The following is a 22,455-nucleotide window of genomic DNA, read 5'->3' as shown; positions in this document are numbered from 1 at the left end:
GTTCTAATATGAAGGGAATATCAACCTTTTTATACGAGCCTGAATCAAAATCAGCTAAGAAGTCTGAGAAAGAGAAGAGCTTGACAGTACCATACAGGTATAGTCAATAGTAAAGAGCTTTGCCACCCACATCCTCACAGTCAGCCAAGCCTTTCATTCATATCCTTTCTCTTACTCCCACTCAGCCCAACAGGTAGTATGCGAAAAATCTTTCAAGCATCTTGATGGATAAAAGACTTCATTTAATATGAAGGCTCCCACTGTACAAGAACAACACCTACTTAAGAAGCCAAGCTCTGTGTCGAAGCGTTGGAAAGCGTACTCGGGTTTCTGCTGAGTTCATGAGCAACTTGGTAGAAGCAAGCAGTAATTTCTTGTAGCCTCCCATCAGCTGGAACCTGAAACATCTGAAGTCACCTCACCTAGGCAGGCAGATTATTCTTTCTCTACTATTCCCTCCTCCCATTTCAGAATACACAGAGAAAGGGACTTGGGGTACTGAGGCCTTAGCTAATTGGTTCTCCACTCAATGTTTCATTAATTCTTCAGTTTCACAAACTGTTCTAACATAGACCTCTGTGAGGTCTATGTTACAACTTTCCTAGAGGTACAGCCAGACAGAACTGCTCCGGCTTTTAGTAATGTCACTCTTGTTAGAAATTACACTGGTAACGTTGGCAAAATTGACTGGTGTGAATTTCATTCTACATCCAGTCTAGAAATATGTAGGTTGAAGAAGAGAGGCATGAGCTGTAGATATATGCTGATGTAGCCCACGTTTGAAAAATTACCTTCACTAACATCAGGTGTATCGTATTATTAATACATATTGAAAGGGTGCAGGCACTGGAGAACCTATGGCGCAAATCATAGAATCATAGAATAGTTTGGGTTGGAAGGGACCTTCAAAGGTCATCTAGTCCAATCCCCCTGCAATGAGCAGGGACATCTTCAATTAGATTGGGTTGCTCAAATTTTATTATATAATTGCTGTACAAATGCAGAAGAGAGGAGAAGCACCTGATGGTCTACATCCTGATTTTAAGAGGTTTTTAACATTGTCTCACCATGACAACACACAGAAATACAGCCAGGTGAAACCACTCCGTGATGGGCGCAAAACCATTTATTAAGTGCCTTATGAGCAGCTATTAAGGAAACATTGTCAGAAAAGCAGACTGTCAAATGAGTTTCCAACAGAGTCTGATCTTGGTCTGGTTCTACTTACTTTTTCACTTTTGACCAGGTTGATATTCATAGAAAATAAATTATACTCATCAAATTTCAGATAAAATAAGCTAAGTGGCATTGAAAGTATTCAGGAGGAAAGAATTAAAACTCCAGAAGATCTTTGCAAATTGAAAAAAATAGTTAGGAGAAAAAAAATAAAGCATGCTATTCAACAGAGACAAATGCAAGAGTCTACATTTATAAAGAAATAATAAAGTAAACAAGTAAAGGATGGGAAACAGTGATGGCAGCTCTTCCAAAAGGACATAAGAGCTGTAACAAATGAGAAAAACGCATGAATCACCCACAACATGCTGTTCCGAAAATGGAAAATATCTCACTGGGATGTGGAGACTGTAATAAAGCTTAAAACCACATAAAGTAATGGCTCTACTAGGGTATTCTGCCAGTACTGCACTTCAACAAAAAGGTGAATCAGCTGGAGAAAGACTAGGGAGGGACAATAAGAATAACTTAAGGTACAAAATATAAGTCCTATAGCAAAAGACAAACATTTGGAGCTACATGGTCCAGCAGGGCCATAGAGGGTAGAAGAGGCATAATGATAGTCTCGAAAGATGCAGAAAAACTTTTTTTAAAAGTTTTTTTCTATGTCAGTAGTGAATAAGGTAAGAAATTATGGTCTTACACTGCATAAAAGAAAGATTCAGGTTATACTTCAGGAAAATATTCCAAAGAGTACATACAATGAAGCAGTGCAAGAGATTGCCTGGAAACACTGTGAAATCTGCTGCAGATCAGAAAGGCATTGCCTAGATTACCTTGACAAGACCATTTCAAGCCTTATTTATCAGTAGTGTATAACTATGTTCTTCCTTAAACAAAACATACATACTTGTATAGAAGCATACATAAAACAGATAAACAGAACACCTCAAACCTAAAAATAGAAAACTTGGAAAATATTGTCAAGTACCAAAACTTAGACTATTATCTTTCCAATTTTCATCCTTTTAAAGCCAAAGCCATTTATAAAAATGGGAGCAGGGTGTGGCCACAATTAAGGGGTTTTCCAAATAAGAAACTAACTACTTGGCATAGTCCTCACAGTATAAAAACCTCCAGTAATTTTTATCCAATTAGGGAAGTTAGGTCTTCACCCAGTAATAAAATTATTTTAAAAACTTCCTTTTTTCTTTAAAGAGCAGAAAAATAACACAAATTATCAAATTCAAATATGCATAGCTTGTACTCATATACCGCAAATTAAGTGCTACTAATTATACAGTAGCTGCCAAACTGCTATGCTCTTGTGATTTTTGTAATGACAGATTTCAGGAACCAACAGGACAGGCTGTATAATAATATCTGCAAGTAACGTAGCAATGAATGTATACAACAAAACAGCATAATTACACAGAAAAGATCTACTGAATTACTTACCTGTTAACTACATACAAAGGTGCATCACAAAATGTAGATTTATAAAATATTGATCGATTTGTTGGTTATAACCCTACTTACAACATTCCTAATTTGAGGAAGCTTATTTAACATTTTGTGGCAAAGCTGCTGTGTCTTACCCAGTATTTTAAAGTTTAGTAATCGGCTTTCAATGGGCATTCAACTTAACTTTTGGCTGCTGTACCGAGAGGTGGTATATCCTGGTTACCTATTTCTAGTCAAAACCAATATACTAATGACAAGTCTTCTAAGTCTATTAGCAACCTTTGATCTTCAAAATGCAGCACTCAGAATGAAATATTAATAAAGTATAGGACTGTGACTCAGGAGACAGGGGTTTGAGCCCTGTTTTTTCAACCAGCTTTGCAAGCACCCTGGAACAACACCTGTTTTTGCCAACTTGCCTCCACCATAAAAAACATACTGGCCTCCTTTATTAAGCACTCTGAGCCTCTTTCAAATCATCTACCCAGTTAAGCTTGTCTAAGGCATTGCAACTACTTTCCCTGGTGGCCAGGTAGGCAGCTAGAATAACAGCCTTCAATGCCACAAATAATTCTGCATGTCAAGATAAGAAGGCTGATTTCAATCTGAGGCATAATTCTCCTGCTGATACACCTATCCCACGCTCCCCTGCCAAACCATCTCCAATGAGAGAACTTGTGTGTAGACGTTTTCAGCTTCTAGTCAGAACTCAGCTCATGTTCACCCAGGCATGGCAGAATGCCACTAACTCTGGAATCTGGAGGTTGTCTGAGAGATCAGACAGGGTTATCCTTTGAGATCTACTGAAGGAAAAATGCATATAAAAGATAGGTACTATCAGCAGTGCTATTCAGCTAGCAGTGCTGGTACAACTGCTATGCTTCTGACTCCCACGGGAAACAGAATGGAGGTTGGTTGAAATCAGTTTTTTATCCCTTTCTCATGAGAAAAAAGACAGGACACAAATGGAAGTTTTTGTTCAGAAAGTATTTGGTATCACAGAGTACTTGTTGTAACAGGACTCTGAGACTATTTCTTGTAACTCTCTGGCTCATTGTGTATGTTCAGCAGCCTGGGAACCAACTGAAGTGATTTCAGCTGCAAAGGCTTTCAATATTCAAAAAAACTTTTTTGATTGCAGTCATTCAATCATTAAACCTTTTTACTACCCTCAGGTTCAGCTGGGGCCAGGATAAGAGTCTGGAGCTCAAGCCAGGGAAAATGAAAAAAAAAACCCAACTTATCAGAGTCAGAGAGATGCATCAGAAAGAATACGGCCTGCAGGTATGCTTTATCATTTGAAGGGACTTCCCTACCTGTGCTGAAATGAAAATTTACAGCTGCAGGCTCCTGTTGGACCTTTGTGTGTTAAATAAACCTGAGATAACCACAATGTTCTGACAGGGTAACTGCATATTTTCCATTTGGATACGGATCTTGCCACAACTGCCCATGCTCTTGCCACCTTTCCTGAATTATTGTTCTGCGCCATGGGGATGAAACGACACATTGCCGTGAGTAGAGAATGCATCCTCCTGGAGACTCTGCAGTGTTTTTCACAGAACACAAATTGTACCTGTATTGCAAAAATCTGCCTGACTCCCAGTCATTTTTCGGGGTGATGTTCTGACTTACACAGCTTGGATCAAGATTACCACAGAAACACGTGATCTCATTTCCTCTCCCCACTTCTCTTTAGTACCAAGATGATTATCAAAGTAATTCTGGATGGCTTTTTTTGCATGGGAATTACTACTAAAATTAGACCAATACGATGAATTATATACTCTAAAATGAATCATAAATAAAACACAGAAATTAGTCATCGCATTTGCATACTGGTGATAATCAACGGTTGACTCTACTTAAATAAAGACATTGTTTTAAAGTTATTTAAATCCTGGGATCCCAGGCAATGTAAAAATAGATGATAACTTCATCATTCCAAAGTAAATAACACGGCTTCTCTCTCTGGCATGTGCTCTACTTGAGCAGAATACTGATTGCACTTGATATCTTCTCAGCACAGACATGAGCTATCTGTTCTATTCATTTCATAAACATTTTTAAACGGATACTGAAATGGATGTTATCAGTAGGACAGACCTATCTCATTAAAGCCACTGTAGCCCAGCTCTTGCCTGCTTAGTCCCAGAACTTCAAGGTCCATGCATTTAAATCCAGGTGGGCACTGGTAACCTTCTTCTAGCTCTCTGGAACAGTGGGTGTCTGGGATAGCTAAATTATTCCAGGTTACATTTCTGTGAAAAATACAAAATTAAGGTGTTACATAAACTCAACCCATAGCAAAACTAAATACCTGAAAGCGAAGAGCACTAAAGTGAAAAGTACATCAGCTATTATTTTTGCTATGTTCTCTGATACATGCTATTTTCATTAATTAAGCACTTATTGTAAAGGGCAAGCTGTCTCCTAAGACTTCAGTCTTACATAATGAGAGTACAAATACTAACAGCAGAAGTTTCATGCTAACACCTAGAGACCCCATCAAAAATAGAGTCTCTCCAAGACACAGAGGATTTACCATAAAGCTGCACCAACTTCTCTTTAATGCAGTTTGGACACTTACTGCTTCAGGCTCCTTTGCAAATCCCAAGCGTGTTCAACTGCCGTCAATACTGTGACTTTGGCTTCCACAGACATTACCTGAGCTGGCTTTAAAAGGATCATTGTGGATGACTCGTCAGTCACCTGAGAATGTATTCAGCTCCTTGTACCTGGGTCAGGCCAGGTTACCACCACAGATGGACACTCACAGTCACAGGCACACTTGCCAAGTCAAATAATTTCATGTTTAGTGCAATTAGTATCTAGGTATTGCTCTGACTGAAACAGATCTGATTCACTTTTAGGTCAGTTCAGTAACGATTTGGTAGAATGGGTGAAAAAAACTGAACTGGTTTGATCTGCTTCAAACTGATTTATGTTGGTACATGTAACACTGAAAAACTGAAAGATCATGAGACAAGGGGCAGCACTGTGACACAGTGTGTTGGCCACTTTTCACTGTTGCCAGAGGCTGAGCATCACTTGCCTTCCCAGCTTCCCTGGCACCGGGGGCTGAGCTGCTGAAGAGGCTCTGTTACATTGCACCATGGTCCAGTGCTGAGGGACACAGAAGCAAAAAGGAGAGGGAGGACAAGTCTGTGGCTCCCTGTCCTGTTAAATCTGCCTGTGGCATGTACACATAAAGATGGGTATCCAAGTACTCCTAAACTTCAGTAAGAAGCAGCTCAGGCAGTTGATTCCCCCTAAGCATTTGCAGCACCCAGTTAATAATTGCAATCCATAGATAGACATTTGCCAAAACCAAACACTGGCCACCCCATTTCCCAAGAAGCAGTTTGGTTAAGACTTAACCTTAGCAAATCACCCCCCCTCCATCCTGAGCAGGTCCCCGTTAGGGTCTACAAAGCAACACAGGACAGTGCAGGAGGGAGGATTCATGGTACTTGTGCTGTGAGTCAGCTGAGTGAACCAAAGCGAAGAAAGGCTGCAACAGGACATCGCTCCCGCTGTGCTGAGCAGGCACACAGCTAAGCAACATCAATTTTCCTTCTTGCTTATATTCTCTCATCCAGCAAATGAAAATCCTGATTTTTGGTTCAGCCTTAGGGCAATTTCAAAACAGACTTGAAAAGCTAATCATGGTGAGTTCTGGTCTGAGAAAAACAAAACAAAACAAAACAACAGTTGAGAGCATTCTGCCATTCATTTTTCAGGCTGATTCTGACTTCCTGGTCACAGCGCAGACGTTTTATATACAAACATCCAAAGTGAGTTGCTGGAAGTTACAAAGAAAATCTTGTAGTATTCACCCTGCTATCCTGAGGCTTCAGACCAGTGCTTTAAAATTCATCAATTTAATTATTCTTGCTTGTCCACAGAAACGGTGAAACTTTTCAGTCTGCTCTTTGGTATAATTAGTATCTTATTGTTCTTCTGAAAGTCCTCTTCCTTTAATCTAACTCACAGATGCATTTTGACAACTAAATTGGGTGAACAGAAGCTTTAATTACTTTATTTTTCTTGCTTTTATGCACTGCGTGTGATAGCAATACATTAGTCTATGAATCTGTCAGTGTGAAAGTAAAGCTTCCTACACATTTTCTTCTAGGCAATTATAAATGCAGAGAAATAACTGCAGTTGCACGCAGCCTGTAGTCATTTCTTCATGACACCAGAGAGCCATACATATCTACATGGATGCACACACAGACACATACGGTTCGAGCTGAAGTTTTAAAGAATACCCTGAAATTTAGCTATGTGCGTAACTAGAAAGACAGATACACAAGCATAGGTGTACTCATGTCACTTTTTGTAAACCTGCTCAGCACACGTCAGTCGAGAATTTAAAAATTCACTGGGCACCTTAATTCCTTTATACTTGAATATGTTAATTCACACCCATTTGTATGCTTTAAGTACATCGGATTTATGATACTGCCATCTAAAAGCTATTAAAATTTATAGAATCATCATAAGAAAACATTTTATGCATATTTTCAGAAATGATAATTAACTTATTGGCTCAAGCAGATTCAGAACCCTGGCTATGGGTAGCTAATGAATTTAGATTATAGTTTGCATTAGAAAATCCCTCATATTCAAGAGGCTGGAAGTGTGAGGTCATATTATTAAAGGTATTGCTGGGTTCATCACTGCAATGTAAAGCACTCATTTTAAGCGCTTCATTTAAACCTAGGTCATTTTTATATCACATCAAACCTCCTTCTGAAGAAGAAAATGTGTCTCCATGCACTGAGTATGATTTAGGCTAAATAGGAAGAATCTCTGTTCATAGTACCTGTATGGATATAGGCTGCTTTTGGACCAGTGTCACTAGGCATTTTGTGTTCTGTCTCAGGACAGTAAATAAGCATAGACTACTCTACATGGACTAGACAATATTAGACAACTAGCCTAGAAGTGGCTAGAATATCACCAGACATTTTCAATATAAGATGACTTCAATAGTTTTATTCCTTCACAGGTCATACTCAACAACAACTAAGCACTGAGATGCTGATTCAGCACCTAACTAGTTTGAAGCATATCAAAATTTTGATTAGGCAATGTGCTTAAATATCTTGCTGAATAGGGTGCCTTGATAAAATTACAAATTCTTGAAACATAACCAAAGACATAATTCATCCCAATAGGCCAAGTGAATATTTCTACGCAGATTATTCAATGTGCATGGAGTACAGCATCAACCCAACAGGCAAGCAGAGAAATTAGTTCTGCACAGGAATGCAAAGGATGCAGAAGGAGATAACTGACTCCACATCACTTGATAAGAACCCTTCAATAATAAGGTGGTTGCAAAAAACATAGGAGTGCTACTCTGACGTTTTTAACTGCCTGAAGAATGTTGTGACTGTATACATACATATGAACACCACGAGAACCTGAACTGATGTGTCTTGGCAGTACATGTGCCTATTTTCCATGGCATCTGGAGAAAAACTGGTCTTTCAACCATGATGTGCTCATGTCTCGGAAGCACCACACAGCCACCCACTCGCTCCTCCCACAGCAGGATGGGGGAAAGAGAACAAGTGAGAAAACTTGTGGGTTGAGATTTGACCAGTTTAATAATTGAAATATAATAATAATAATAATAATAATAATAATAATAATAATAATAGTAATGAAAATAGAAATAAAACCTGAGGAAGGCAAGCAGTGCAAATAAAAACAATTGCTCACCACCAACCGACCAATGCCCAGACAGTCCCTGAACAGCAGCCACCCAGCCAATCTTCTCCCTATTCTATTGCCAATGTTATATGGCATGAAATGTCCTTTTTGATCAGCTGGGGTCATCTCTCCCAGCTGTGTCCCCTCCCAGCCTCTTGCCCACCCCCAGCCTGCTCACTGGTGGGGTGGTGTGAGGAGCAGAAAAGGCCTTGGCTCTGTGCAAGCCTTGCTCAGCAACAGCTCAAACATCCCTGTGTTACCAACACTGTTTCCAGCACAAATGCAAAACCCAGCCCCCTACCAGCTAGTGTGAAGAAAATTAACTCTGCCCCAGCTAAAACCAGCACATCACGTGAGCACAATCTCTCTTTGAGCATCATCTCTTCATTAGGGCCGTTCTTCAAAGAGAGGTTTTGGCAACTTCAGAGACAAATTAGTCGAGGCAGCTCCTAACTGCCTATTTTCTGTTAGACTGACTTTCTCTGCCAAAAATAGAAATGGAGAAAAAATGGGATTTTTTTATTCTGGTATTCTATTAATTTTCTAAGATATCACCAGAAAGACATTCATAATTATCAACCAACTCATGTAGTTTCCAACTCCAGAAAATTACAGAAAAAATTTAAAAGAATACTTTATTGACAAGGTATTAAAACAAAACAAAACCTAAAAACCCCAACATTCCAAATGGTCAATTAGGTAAAGAAGTCAGTAACTAAAAAGGAATTAGCTGGAGCTGAAGGATTTTCTGTATTAGTGGACAGGAACCCTACGTCTGCCTCTGCACCAAAACCAGGCGCTGCAAAGCTGTTGACTACAGAACTGCTGCCTTGGTAAAAATACTATAGCAGACATAAAAAATGGCTGGTGGATCATGAAAGTAGTAAGAACTGTGCAACTTCCAAACAGGGAGCAACACATTAACTGGGACCTCAGAGAAACTGGCACTGGGTTCTGTGCTATCCATTTTCATTAGTGACCTGCAGGACTGTGTGAACCCCGCACCATCAAAATCACACACAGCACATGCTGAGGGATGACAAAAACCTTCGAGAACAGAGAGGTTATGTAGTTCTGAAGAGCTTAAAGGTTACTCTCAATAAGTGTGATTAAATGTCAAGTAATGAATTGAGAAAGTCATAGAACCTAATGCAAAATGGATACTGCTGTATAGAAGGTACTAATATATAGAAATAGGCTTGGATTGGATGACTCAGATAGATTTCTCTTTAAAATATCAAGAATTCTTAGTTTCCTCTTCTGCTATATGAGTTTAGATGTCTATATTTACATTCCTATACACTTTTTCAAAAGATGCTTCTGTTTTGCCATATTGGCAGAACACAAGGCAAAAACCCCAGGCTTGTGAGAATACAGCAATAAACCTAAAATAAATCTGTAAGAGAGCACAGAGCTCCATGCTGCAGAGAAGAAGTTCATGAAGCTCAAATTAAATTCAGTCTGGGCCAGGATCACTTAATAAACATTTTCTGATGAAGTAATGCTGTGGTTCTATGATATATTGCCTTTAGACAAGTTATCTCATGAGCATTATTAATACTGCTCTCTTACATTATATAGGTGAATGATACCTAATTAATTTGTTTTTATTCTGAAAACTAGTGTGATCTACTTCCATGAAACACCTTCGCTGCACCATTCTAGACAATTATTGTAGCCCACGAAATTTTTCTTAAGCTTTAAATTCTGTATTATATCAGTATTTTATGAAATGAGATGTAATTTACAAGCTGGATTCGTAGTGGGAAAATAAGTCAGCTGTGTTATGAGCATCCTGATTTTAGCAATATTTTTGAACTTTCTTGGAAGCACCAAAATATAAATGTAAGATAGGTACACACTGGCAGATTAATGATAACAGAACCTCACAGGCCTGATATACTAATTTCTAGGGTAGCAAATACTAAATTCTAAATTATTTCTTGCTAATTTCTTACTAATGCACTTAATCCTACAAAAGAACAGATTTTCACATCAAAAGCAGAATAAAGTCTATTTACTCACCGACACTTTGCATTTTAGAGCATTCAAAGCTCCTTCCTGCAATTGCGTCCATGCAAATACCCAACACTTGTAACTCAATGTGACTTTCCTCACACAGATTGCCGGTGCAATTCCGGATGCCTGACAGCAGTAACTCGTGGAACCTTCAGATGCTGATCTAGGAGGTGACAGGTCTCTGTAGGTCCTGTGCCACAACTGAGCGCCCTGTGTCATCCTCGAGCATCTTGGCCACATTAGTTATTTCACATAGCACTAAATGCCTACACATGGACAACCATATCAGGCCTTTCAAGGTAAAAAAAGTTATGACTCCTCTGGTCAATAAGCCAAGTCACCAGCCTGAGTTTGCTTTTCCTCTATACCACCATCCAACTGCAGCACAGAACCTTGTTTTCCAACCAAGAGACTTTCCTTAAAGGAGACAATTTACAGAAATTAAAAAGAAAAAAAAAAAAGATACTCCTGGCATATCTATAAATAACAGCCGTAATTTTGCACTAATAAAAATATGAGATTAAGGTTCCTGTGACAATGTTACACTAGCAACATTGTGCAGAAGAGAAGTTTTACATAACTTTAAATAACTTTTCTGTATAGAATATGCCCTCTTAAGAGCTCAGGTAGTTCATGCCAACTACCATACAGCTGCCGATACCACTAGGTAGATAAAAATATCTCATACATATTCCAAATTGCACTTGTTTTCAGAGACTCTGGGAATTTGAAAGATAGGAAGCCTAGATGGAAAACTGCTGGGTTTTTATCTGACTCTTTGTAAAAAATAAAAGGGAGAAAGGTTGAAGTTTATTTGTTGCTTGGTGACTGTGAAAGCAATCGAAGCACCTAGGCAAATTTCCTTTTGTTTGTCCTTTTAAATATGTCTTTTATTCCCAAATCCATATCTTAATTCTTACTGTGCTAACCTAATCAAGTCCATTATCTCCAATGGGAAGCTCGGAACACACAACTGCAATGAACAGATGGTTTCTAGATTGCTTCCTCACACTACTGCTCTTTTTACAGAAGACCTAATAATGACAACAGCCACTCCTGCACAATTGTTAGACGAATAATACTGTGTTATAATACTTTCAAGAACTTTGTTTCTATCACAAAGCTTTCTATTGATCATTTTCATAATTATTACCACATTATGACCTCAGCTTAACAAGGAAGATATTAATGTATAAATCAGTGACACTGATGTTTCTAAAATTTGCAGCAGTAGTTTATCATTATTATTGGGCATCTATTTTTTCAAAGTGTACTCATTGTCAGCTAACTCTCCTGCCACTGCAGTCAGACACATACATAACCATTAACTTCAGCGAAAGGGAGTCAGACTATAACTGAGTTCTACCGACAGATCTTCTAGTTTGTGCAGAAAGAAATTGCAGCGTAAGTCAACGCTGCTGCCAGAGCCATTACAGGATCTCGATAATCCCATAACAATATCATCCAAAAATCACTGGTGATAGTTAAAGACATTTCAGAGAGTACCTCTCTGGTTTAAGGATTACAGATATGTCTAGGCACAATTATTCCTCTTATAATTTTAGCATTCCCAAGTGTCATTTTTAAATGTTATGTTTTACTTTTAGACAAACTTAGGTCTAAAGTCATCATGTACTATGCTTACAGAATCAGTTTCCTGTTTTCAATCTGAGAACAAAATCTGTTTTATCTTTTAAACTGTAAGTGTGAAAACTTCATCCATATTTAATGTTTCTCATAATTATAACTGTAATTATAACTATAAAGCTTTCAAAATTTTCTGGTAACAGATTGTCTCTGATATCTATTTGTTATTTTTATCACATTAAAAGATAAGATAGGGCATGCTTAAAGGGCTCATGACTTTAGGAACAGTACAAACACAAAGCTTAAGCTTTGGTAACATTCCATATTTTACATTTTAATTTGGCAAACACAGATTTCACTACTCAAGAATTAGTAACTGAGGAGAGTATCAGACAGCATCTGCTAGGGATAATTATATTCAAATCAGGAGGCCCAAATAACTGAGGGCATCTCTCATCTCTTCTATTAATTCTTAATAAATCTTGAAATAGCAGGGAAATTCCAGAAGAATGCTAATGTGTCATTAATTTTTAAAGAACAAGCAGCATGGCTGGTTAGCCTGGCATCAACCAAGACAAAAGGAAGAGCGAGCTGATACAAAGCCTAATTGATAAAGAGTGAAGAATTTAAATGTAATTAATGGCAGGTAGATGCATTTAGAGAAAATAATCCTCTTCAAACTAACATGATTTTGATAAGATTACAGATTTGTCCAATAAAATTTCCTATCTTGGACTTTGTAAAGCAATCCATCCAATAACATGACCGATTAAAAAGTTGGCACTATATAATATCCATAAAGCACATGCTAAATGGGCTGAAAACTGATAAACTGACATGCCAGGAAAATACTTGCCAGGGAAATCATCATCATGATCTACTGTAATCAATGAGGGAGAAACAGATATAAAATAAAGAATACGGATAGAAACATAAATAACAACGATGACAGGGCAGTTTGACAAGTTATCAGGATCATTTAGTTACCTGGATCCAATAAATCAAAATGTGCTTTAATACAGCCAAATGCAAAGTTAGAGAGGGAGGATCACTGAAAGCAAACCTTATAGCTTATGGCCTCTGGAATAAATGGATAAAACAAGATGCAAATACTATATGACAGAATAAAGATGTTACATGAGAGTGTGAGATGAGGGGACATAACAGGGCATCCTCTCATATTCATCCCAATAATATAATGACAAGGCAGCAACAGCGCTTTCCCAGACTGTACAAGGAGAACAACAATGAATTAATGTCCCTATCTGTGTGCACGCATACAAATTATGATTAATTTTACGTACAGGATTTTTGTTTATATTTTTAAAAATATTTTTTAAAATGAGAAAATTACACCAAAAAAAATGAAAATGAGAACACTGGAGAACATGCTTTGCAGCAAGAGACTTAAAGAGCTAAATAATGTTAGTTTATTAAAAAGCATATTGAAAGGTGCCTCAATTGGTGTGTTTAAGTGGATTCACACAGAGAAAATACTGGGAATTAAGGTTCTGTGTAATCTAGCATAAAAAAGGTATAACAAGAATAGAAAGCTAACAGTTGAAGCCAGACAAATTAAGATGATGAATTAGGAACATTTTTTAACAGTGAAACAGGTTTTTTATATGAACAAAAAGTTCCCTTGCTTATGAATTGTTCTTCTTCCAACTAATTGAGAATAGATGCATACCTAGGAGACAAGCTGGAGTCAGAACCAAGCTGTAATGTTTCACAGAGAGGAAATAAAATGAAATCTGACTAGATGATCCAATTGTTTCCTTCAATTCTAAATTCACTATATAGATACTATAATATTTTACTACTGCTAATATATTGTCTTTCATTGTATTTGCCCCAAGGTACAAAGATTTTTATATCTTACCATTCAGTTCTGATCTTTTATTCATTTTTTTATATGTTCAGTTTCAGTATTGGGTTTTTTGACAGTTTTCACAGTCCTCTAGTGTTTAAGCTTAAGCCTTTTTGGACAGAACTTCTAGATTCTTACTTTTTTGGTCAATTTTTCAAGAAGAAAATTGTTTACGTTTATTCAACAAATTAAGAAACGTACTGGTCTGACTCCCTTTCTCCTTCCACCCACATTCAGTAATAAGGGATGATTAGATCAGACTGCCTATTACATGAAGCAGTAATACTAGGCAAAGTTTGATTTTATTTCGATTGTAGCTTTTTTTTGCTTCATCCATGACCTAAGTTAAGGTCTACAAAATGTGCCTTTGACACTCCATCTATTTCTGTTCACAGCACAGACATTTTTAAGAGATTCAAATTAAATCACCAACCTTATCTCACATTTTGGGATGGGAAAATTCAAAGACGTAGCATCTCTTAGCTGAATCACTAGAAGGAGCTGCACAATAAAAAGCTGCAGCTCTGCTGTTCTGACTTATCCCACCTCATTTTAGGCAATGAACAGAGAGAGAAAGAAACACGTCTCCAGAGGTTCGGAGGCCGGTGGGTTCAGCCACACTCCAGCAGCATCTTTCAAGGCATTCAGATTCCTAACCTGGGTGTTAAAATCAAAAGCAGATGACTTCGTACTCAGGGCAGATGGCTTATGTTACGCGAAGGCAGTGCTGTCATTGCCCAAATGAAAACAGGATGGTTGCGGCTACTTAACAGTTTTGACAACCTGTTGGTTTGATCACTAGTTACTGGCATTAGAGGAAATTAAATGCAAATCACTCTGTTGTTATCTTTCAGGGTAACAAAGCCACCGAAGTTAACCACAGAAAAATGAGTAAAAGAAAACTTTGCTGTGGACAGTGCTGGAATGTACATCTTGGCACTAGAAAGTAAAGCTCAAAGAAGAAAATTTTCAGAAGTTCCAGTATGGATTTGTTCTTGTAGTAGTATGCAGGAACAGTACTATTTTGAGATTTTACCAAACACAACATGGCATAACAACTCCATGACAGCCCACTTTTGTGACTGCTTCGATCGGTCATGAGGGAGCTGAACTCAAATAGCAATTGCAATATAGGTATGCTAATGCAAGATTTGTTTCACAGGAATCAAGACAACTGAATTAATGGCACTTGCACAACCGAGGAGGCTGTTACTTAAGTGCTAATACATAGGAAATAAACAGGAAGAGTTAAAACCAAATCTAGCTAGCTTGCACGAATCTGCATTTCACCAAGGTGTATCCAATTAGATTTAATTTACTAGTTGAAGTGATCTCACATCTATAGTATCTATTACAATCCAAGAAAGTATTTCCTTAGGGAATTCAAAAGAAAGTGTGAAAAATGTCTCTGTTCTCTTTTAAATTGCAAGGACATGAACTGAAATATATAAAACAATATGAAGACTGCATCCATTTTGATTTTAAAGTATGTTCAGGATCACTTCAAAAACCCTAAATTTGCATATCAGACTTACTTGGATTAAATATAGAAAAATACCTTCTGAGTAGCTGGCTACCAGCTATAGGGAAAACACAAGCTCACTAAACTGCACTGTAGGATTTGAAAATCAGAAGCCTGAAGATCAGCTGAGATTCGCTTCCACCAAAACTCACAAGCGTTTTTGGACCCATCACCCTCAAGAGCAGAGTCAGCTACAACCGGCGAGCAGGGGAGGTTTCCCTGGCTCTCTCTTTGGACCACTGCACCATGCAGTTTTGTCCCTGCAAACTTTCCGCTGAGGCACAAGACAAGGTAATCCTCAGCAAAGAATACTGCCCTGAATCCAAATCTGAACTACATGCAAAACAAATTCCTGCCTAAAGCTTGTGTTGCGAAGTGCCAAGCCCCTATACAGGATGGTCATCAAATGCATTTACACAGGCCAATCACTAATGCAACATCTGAAGTGGCAGGAGATGCGACTCAGTATAGCAAAAAAAAGGGGCTGCTACCACTGAGCACCTAAGAACAAATTTTCAACATCATCCAGCTCACTCCAAATGGAAACTATTTAGCATTTGATGACAGAATTGGCTGTTCCACCAAAGCTCTCACTTTACCCACGAGAAAGCAGTTTGATCTCTCCATTTTATAGCATGACTGGTACACAAGAGTGACAGGAAGACTTACTGACAGAACTGGATCGCTGTTTGAGATGGTGAAAGGGTTTCATTGACAGGCCATTACAGAGAACAATATCTTTAAAATATGCAGCTGTAGACCTCCAGTAAGGTCAAATAATTTTGTCAATAAGGGATCTGAAACATTGCTGGGGCTCCAAGAAACTCAAATATAGAAGTCCAAATTGGTCTGGCCTTCAAGCCTACAGGCTACACCCAGCTCAAGAGAGAAAACTAAATCAGCCATTGACAGTCTCTAACCAAAGTTTTTTCTTCAAATACCCGCTGAAGAGCGCTTCTCATTAACCTGACAGGTAGAAGGTTTACAAAAAATTGGTCTGGATTGTAGATTTAACACTGCCCCCAGGCAATAGCCATGAAGATCAAAAAAAAAAGAGGCAACAGCATAAAAGATCAAGCTGTGAGAGGTAACAACTCTTGTTCCTGCTGCCTTGGCAAGTGCCTCACATCAGGTGAGAGTGTGAGGAGACCAAGCCCTTGTCTGAGGTGAGCCAGGAGGACAGGGATGAAGACAACAAGCTGGAAGGGAGAGGGTGGGCAGTGGACTATGAATCTGTGAAGTATTTTAGGCACTGGAAAAGAGAGAATGTGGTATATATGTGTCAAGTACCAACAATATGGTTCATCAACTATAACAGCAGCTGATGAGTCTGTTCTATGCAAAAGAGATGCTGGATTCGGGGGCTCTTCTGGAAATTTATTTAAATCTATTTAAAACTCTTCTTATGTGAGAGGGAGAGGGTGGGAGACTGAGGGACTGACTACATAAGTGGCTTTAAAAGCAGTGGTGGGGGGCCGGTTGTGTGTAAAGACTGAGTAGAAACATATTTTACGTTACTGTAAAATGAAAAATAATACCTCTGATAGTAAGAAGTATGTTTTGGTGAGAGAATTGGATACGCCATGTGGGACAAGACAAAAACTGAAAGTGGAACATTCAAGAACATGCCCTCACCCCAACTGCAAATTTTAGTTATACAGAGAGAAAATAACAGGGTAGAGCAAGCCATACTCACTCTCATCTCTGCCCTAACATACAATAGTTCCACTTCTACATCCAATCTTTCCCACTTTCAATGTGGCCCTCTTTAAGAGAGATGTAGTAAAGGCAAGAGCTCTTTGGATGCCGAGGATGATGATACCTGACTTTCGTTATGTCAGGAAGAAACACAGAGAATCATAGAAAAATACAGTTGGATAGGAACATTCAACAGCACACTAAATATAGTTACCTGGCCCAGACTATTTCTACCTTTCCCAAGAGAAGTTCCCACAGCCTGTTTTAAAGATCCTCAGTGGGGAAGTTCAGAACCTCTCTAAGGAACAAACTCCAGTGCTGCCTTAAACTCCAGTGCTGCCTTATCCCTACCACTACACGGTTTTTCCTGATATCCTATCTAACCAGAATTTTTCTTCCTGAACTTTAATACAAGTATTTCTTAATCCAGTGGTAGTACAGAAACAGAGACCAGATGCCTTTTCTCTGTGCAACAGTTTTTATTCACTCAAAATCTGCTATGTGTCTACTACTTCTCTTCAGTCGAGCTAAAAAACTGCCAAATGCTCCGTATCAGCTCCACTCTACAGATATAAGTTCATTCCCTTTTCACCTCCCTTAGACTCTCTTCAACTGATGTATATATGTTGTTTGATACTACAAGCTACACATTTTACAAGAGCACAATTCCATTGCTCTGTTCCTCCATTATGTTCCCAAATAACTTTATGAAGGACTACCTCCTAAACAGTCATTCGCAGTGCTGTATTTGTAGAGCTCATTTTGCCTCAGTGCAGAATACTGTCCCTGCTGACTTCCATCCTTCTTTTTCAGAATGTATCTTCAATTTGTCAAGATCATTTTCATTCTAATCTTGCCTTCCAAAATGTTTGCAGTCCCTCCCAACATCACAGAATCACAGAATCACAGAAAGTTAGGGATTGGAAGGGACCTCAAAAGATCATCTAGTCCAATCCCCCTGCCAGAGCAGGAACACCTAGGTGAGGTTACACAGGAAGGCGTCCAGGCGGGTTTTGAATGTCTCCAGAGAAGAAGACTCCACAACCTCCCTGGGCAGCCTGTTCCAGTGTTCTGTCACCCTCACTGAGAAGAAGTTTCTTCTTAAATTTAAGTGGAACCTCTTGTGTTCCAGCTTGAACCCATTACCCCTTGTCTTACTGTTGGTTGTCACCGAGAAGAGCCTGGCTCCATCCTCGTGACACCCACTCTTTATATATTTATAAACGTTAATGAGGTCACCCCTCAGTCTCCTCTTCTCCAAGCTAAAGAGACCCAGCTCCCTCAGCCTTTCCTCATAAGGGAGATGCTCCACTCCATCATCTTTGTGGCCCTGTGCTGGACTCTCTCCAGCAGTTCCCTGTCCTTCTTGAACTGAGGGGCCCAGAACTGGACACAATATTCCAGATGAGGTCTCACCAGGGCAGAGTAGAGGGGAAGGAGAACCTCTCTCGACCTACTAACCACCCCCCTTCTAATACACCCCAGGATGCCATTGGCCTTCTTGGCCACAAGGGCACAATGCTGGCTCATGGTCATCCTGCTGTCCACCCGGACCCCCAGGTCCCTTTCCCCTGCACTGCTCTCTAATAGGTCATTCTCCAACCTATACTGGAACCTGGGGTTGTTCCTGCCCAGATGTAAGACTCTACATTTTCCCTTATTATATTTCATTAAATTTTTCCCTGCCCAACTCTCTAGCCTGTCCAAATCTCGCATCATGTCATCCTCAGCACAATAAGTATATTCTACCTGCCATCATCCAGGATATTAATGAAACCTCCAAACAGCACAAGACAGACTTACGTGGATCCCTGCTCTTTCTGTTCTGACAAGCCATTAATATCAACTCAGTGAGCATGTTTTCCAAGCAGTTTTGCACACATTCAATGATTATTTTCACCTTAATCATGTTTCTTCTGCCAGCTTACAAAAATGTCCTGTGAGACCGTTACAAAGACTTTCTAGAAAAAAGATATGACATCCACTATTCTCTCCAATTCACGTGGTTGTTACCCTGCCATAGATAATTATATTGGTTTGACACGGTTTATTCCTGACAAACCCATATTAGCTGCTACTTACTTCCTTATTATCTTCTAGCTGCTTACAAATTGTTGTTTATTCACTACAGAATTCTTTCAGGGCTAGAAGTTGAGCTTACCTGGCTTTTCTTTCCCTGGCTCTTATCCCTTCCTCCTTTTTAAACTTCTGCTGTTTTAGTGCCTTGCAGTTCGTCACCCACCCTCCACAAGTTCTCAGAAATAATAAAATAGCTGAGCTGATAGCTTCAGTCTGCTCATAAGTATCTCTGGGTGAACAGTGTAGCATTTCGCAGACCTTTTCAAACCGCAGGAATCCAAGGGACTGGGACAGGACTCAAATTTAGTCATCACATTCAGCTTCCAGAAAACAGTACAAGACTGGAAACAGTCACCTGGTTTTAAAAACAACCTATGAGATAGGTCACTCATGGAAACAGAGCTGAAGTCTCATTTAAAACCTTTTTCTTACTGTTTTCCCATGACAGCGTGGGTATCCAGCAGCGACTCTTCCTCACAGTGTTTCCAGGCTAAGGGAAATGTACTGGTCAGTGGTAACTGCTGTGTGACCTGTGAACCTCAGGACATTCACAGGCTCCACTATTGGTTGCCTGATGTCCTCTTGCAACATAAAGAAGAGAACTTTTTTAGCTTCCTTTCTATTAAAAAAAAGCGCCTGATCATCCACCTGGCAGATTCAGTACAGAGTACTGCTACAATTCTGGTTTTCCCTCAATTTTATAATATACTAGGCAATGTCCTGACTTGGGGCAACCCAGCCTCCTGCAGTTTTCTTGTGGAAAATTCAGTACGCCTTGGGTCTTAATTCTGTGCAGCGATTATAAGGTAAAAATCTGGGGGATAAATATGGGTCTTTTTGGCATTGTGGTAGTTGCAGAGATGTGGCAGTTACGCTTTTAAAATTCTGGTGCTTATTGTCATCGTCTTTCACCATAGTCTATAAAATTCACTCCAGCTTACTCAAAAGGAGTATTTACTAGCCAGAGAAGGACAGGAATCCCATAAAGGTTGACAGGCTGAGTAGAAGTTCAATAAACTTTGATATCTTTACTGGGACAAAGAATTGTGTAAACCCAAATGGCTCCAAATCTTTGTACAGGAAGCATATGTCATTACTGAGACACCAAGTGCTGAGGTTTTTGGGTTCCAAACACTCTGTTGTAGAACTTCATTAAAAGGTCACCTTCTCCCTCAAAATGGAGTTGGGCAACCAAAAACACTGGAAAGCCTGTGTGAAATGAATAAATAACCCAATTGCTTTGGATAACTGACTGTGCAACAGTTCTGGACAAAATCAGGATTTCTGCTTTCTGAAAGTGAGGAGAGTCCACTCCTAAAGACCACTTCCCTTGGGCACCAATACTGGCCACCACCTCAGCACTCTCTTCCATCCTTTGATAGGATCCCATTTAGATTGAACTACTTCCCTTTCAGTCTGATGTTGTCTTCTTCTTGATTTTGATTGGGGTCTAAACAACATCAGGCCTGGAAAAGTAAGATTTCTTCTATTTCTCTTCTCCCTGATGAGTTTATTATACTAGCAACATATCACCATTAACAGAGATTGTGAATAAATCACAAAGGCAACATTAAAGCAGTGCCAGTTGTTCAACTAGCATCAATAAATTAATGTGTCCTGTTAAAGAAGTCCTGTTACATTGATTTTTCAAGCTTGGTCTTTGACTTCTTCCCTTTCTCAGAAATCCAATTACTCATTCTTGTTTTCCACTGCTGATATGAGACAGTATCTCAAATCTCTTTTGTTCTTTTTAATCATATTGATTTCCTCTATTAGATATTGTGGCGAACTTTCAGCTCCAGAGGCTTTGAAGCTGTTTTCTGACATTTTCAGGGCCTATCCATAGACAGATGGAAAAATGACCAAGAACTCTTAGATCTTTCTATTAATCGGTAATTATTTTTCTTATCTGTTTTCCTGGGCAGTTCCTACTTTAAACAAGAAACCTTGCAAAGACGGATTTTAAACTGACTGCCATGATAACAAGGCAGACAGGTCTACAGAAATACTCAAACTATACCCTACGGAAAGTGTTAAAAAAGACCCTTAAAGAATGACTTCTGGAGAAGAAATAGAGAAGTACTACATTTCATGGCAGTAAGCCATATTAGCCTTCTTTGTTTTGATGAGGGAAGGCTTCCTTTCCCCTGGCTCCCATGCAAGCTGAGGATTACAAAAGGAAAATTTACTGTTGTGGAATAAATATAACCTAATAATGCAGTACGCAAGTATTTTTGTGTAGTCAAACATGTCTTAGTAATAAAAATAAAGAAAACCTCAGTAGATAATGTGTGAGGACACATAAAATACTCTTAACAGAGTGAAAGCAATGGTTTGGAAATAATTTCTCTCTCCTGTCCTTGTGAAAGTACCTTTTGTGTACTGGAGGTGCCTGAAAGTAAATTACAGTAGATTCAAGAACACAACCTATTTTCCCCATGTTTGTTCAACTGTTTGAAATTAATCTCAGATATAACAAAATAACCTGTCAAACTGCTTATAGCGTATGGACTTACCTAGATAATTGGATTAAATATTCCAACCATAACATGTGTTTTTCAAGCAACTAAAGAAGATCCATGCTAAGAAAATCCATGTAATATACTGCTTATTGGCAGAAAAAAAAAGACACACTGGTTGGAGAAATCATCAGGGAAAAGCTGTGCCAGCACAGTTGTAAAAAGATAAGTAATAATCACAAGGGTGAGAAAATTGTCTAGGAAGAAGACAGTGATCCCTATGGGGGAAAAAAGTCTGGCAAAATAAAGATTATAAGAATGAGAGGGAAAAAAAGATTTATCATTAAACAGAAAAGTTTTCCGCCTTTGGAAGGAAGTCAGATTTTGCTGATTTCACTGATGGAATGAAAAACAGACTGCAGCTAGCTCACTTCAGTATTTCTGTTTGTCAGAGTTAACATTAGAAAATGACTGAGGAGGTGGGGAGACACGAGGTCAGGCAGCGTGGGCGTCAGGAAGGATGGAAATATAACAGAACTTGCAGCAGTCAAAGAGGCAATGAGTGTCTGATGAGGCTGCCATGTCCTTTCAAATAAAAAAAGAATAGCAAGATTTTAAGACGCTGTTTCCAGAAGACACCTGCCTCCCTTATAATAATAACTCAGAAGGCAGTAGACTTTAAAAAAAAAAAAAAGTGATTTCTAAAATTTCTGAAATAGCTGAAGTCTTGACCTCAATAAGACGACTTTACCCTTGCTGCTTGCCATAGAATTCTGCATAATACAAGGCAAATCACCTAAAATTAAAGTTCTCACAGGTGGCCACTAATTGGATGCTTTTCATTTTCTAATCTC

At 38.9% G+C, this 22,455-nt stretch overlaps 1 protein-coding gene across 2 annotated transcripts in view; it reads right to left on the bottom strand.

The window, feature by feature from the left end:
- The window catches only part of NALCN (sodium leak channel, non-selective), a 241,612-nt gene that overhangs the window by 183,113 nt on the left and 36,044 nt on the right, over window positions 1-22,455 (bottom strand). For both annotated transcript variants that reach the window (XM_065628719.1, XM_065628725.1), the window contains exon 7: window positions 4,747-4,901. In XM_065628719.1, the coding sequence (XP_065484791.1) occupies window positions 4,747-4,901 (155 nt within the window). The remainder of the gene's footprint in view (window positions 1-4,746; window positions 4,902-22,455) is intronic.

Source organism: Caloenas nicobarica, chromosome 1, assembly GCF_036013445.1.
Source record: "Caloenas nicobarica isolate bCalNic1 chromosome 1, bCalNic1.hap1, whole genome shotgun sequence".
Taxonomy (NCBI): domain Eukaryota; kingdom Metazoa; phylum Chordata; class Aves; order Columbiformes; family Columbidae; genus Caloenas; species Caloenas nicobarica.
The sequence above is the reverse complement of the archived record's forward strand: the minus strand, read 5'-3'. Positions and strand labels throughout refer to the sequence as shown.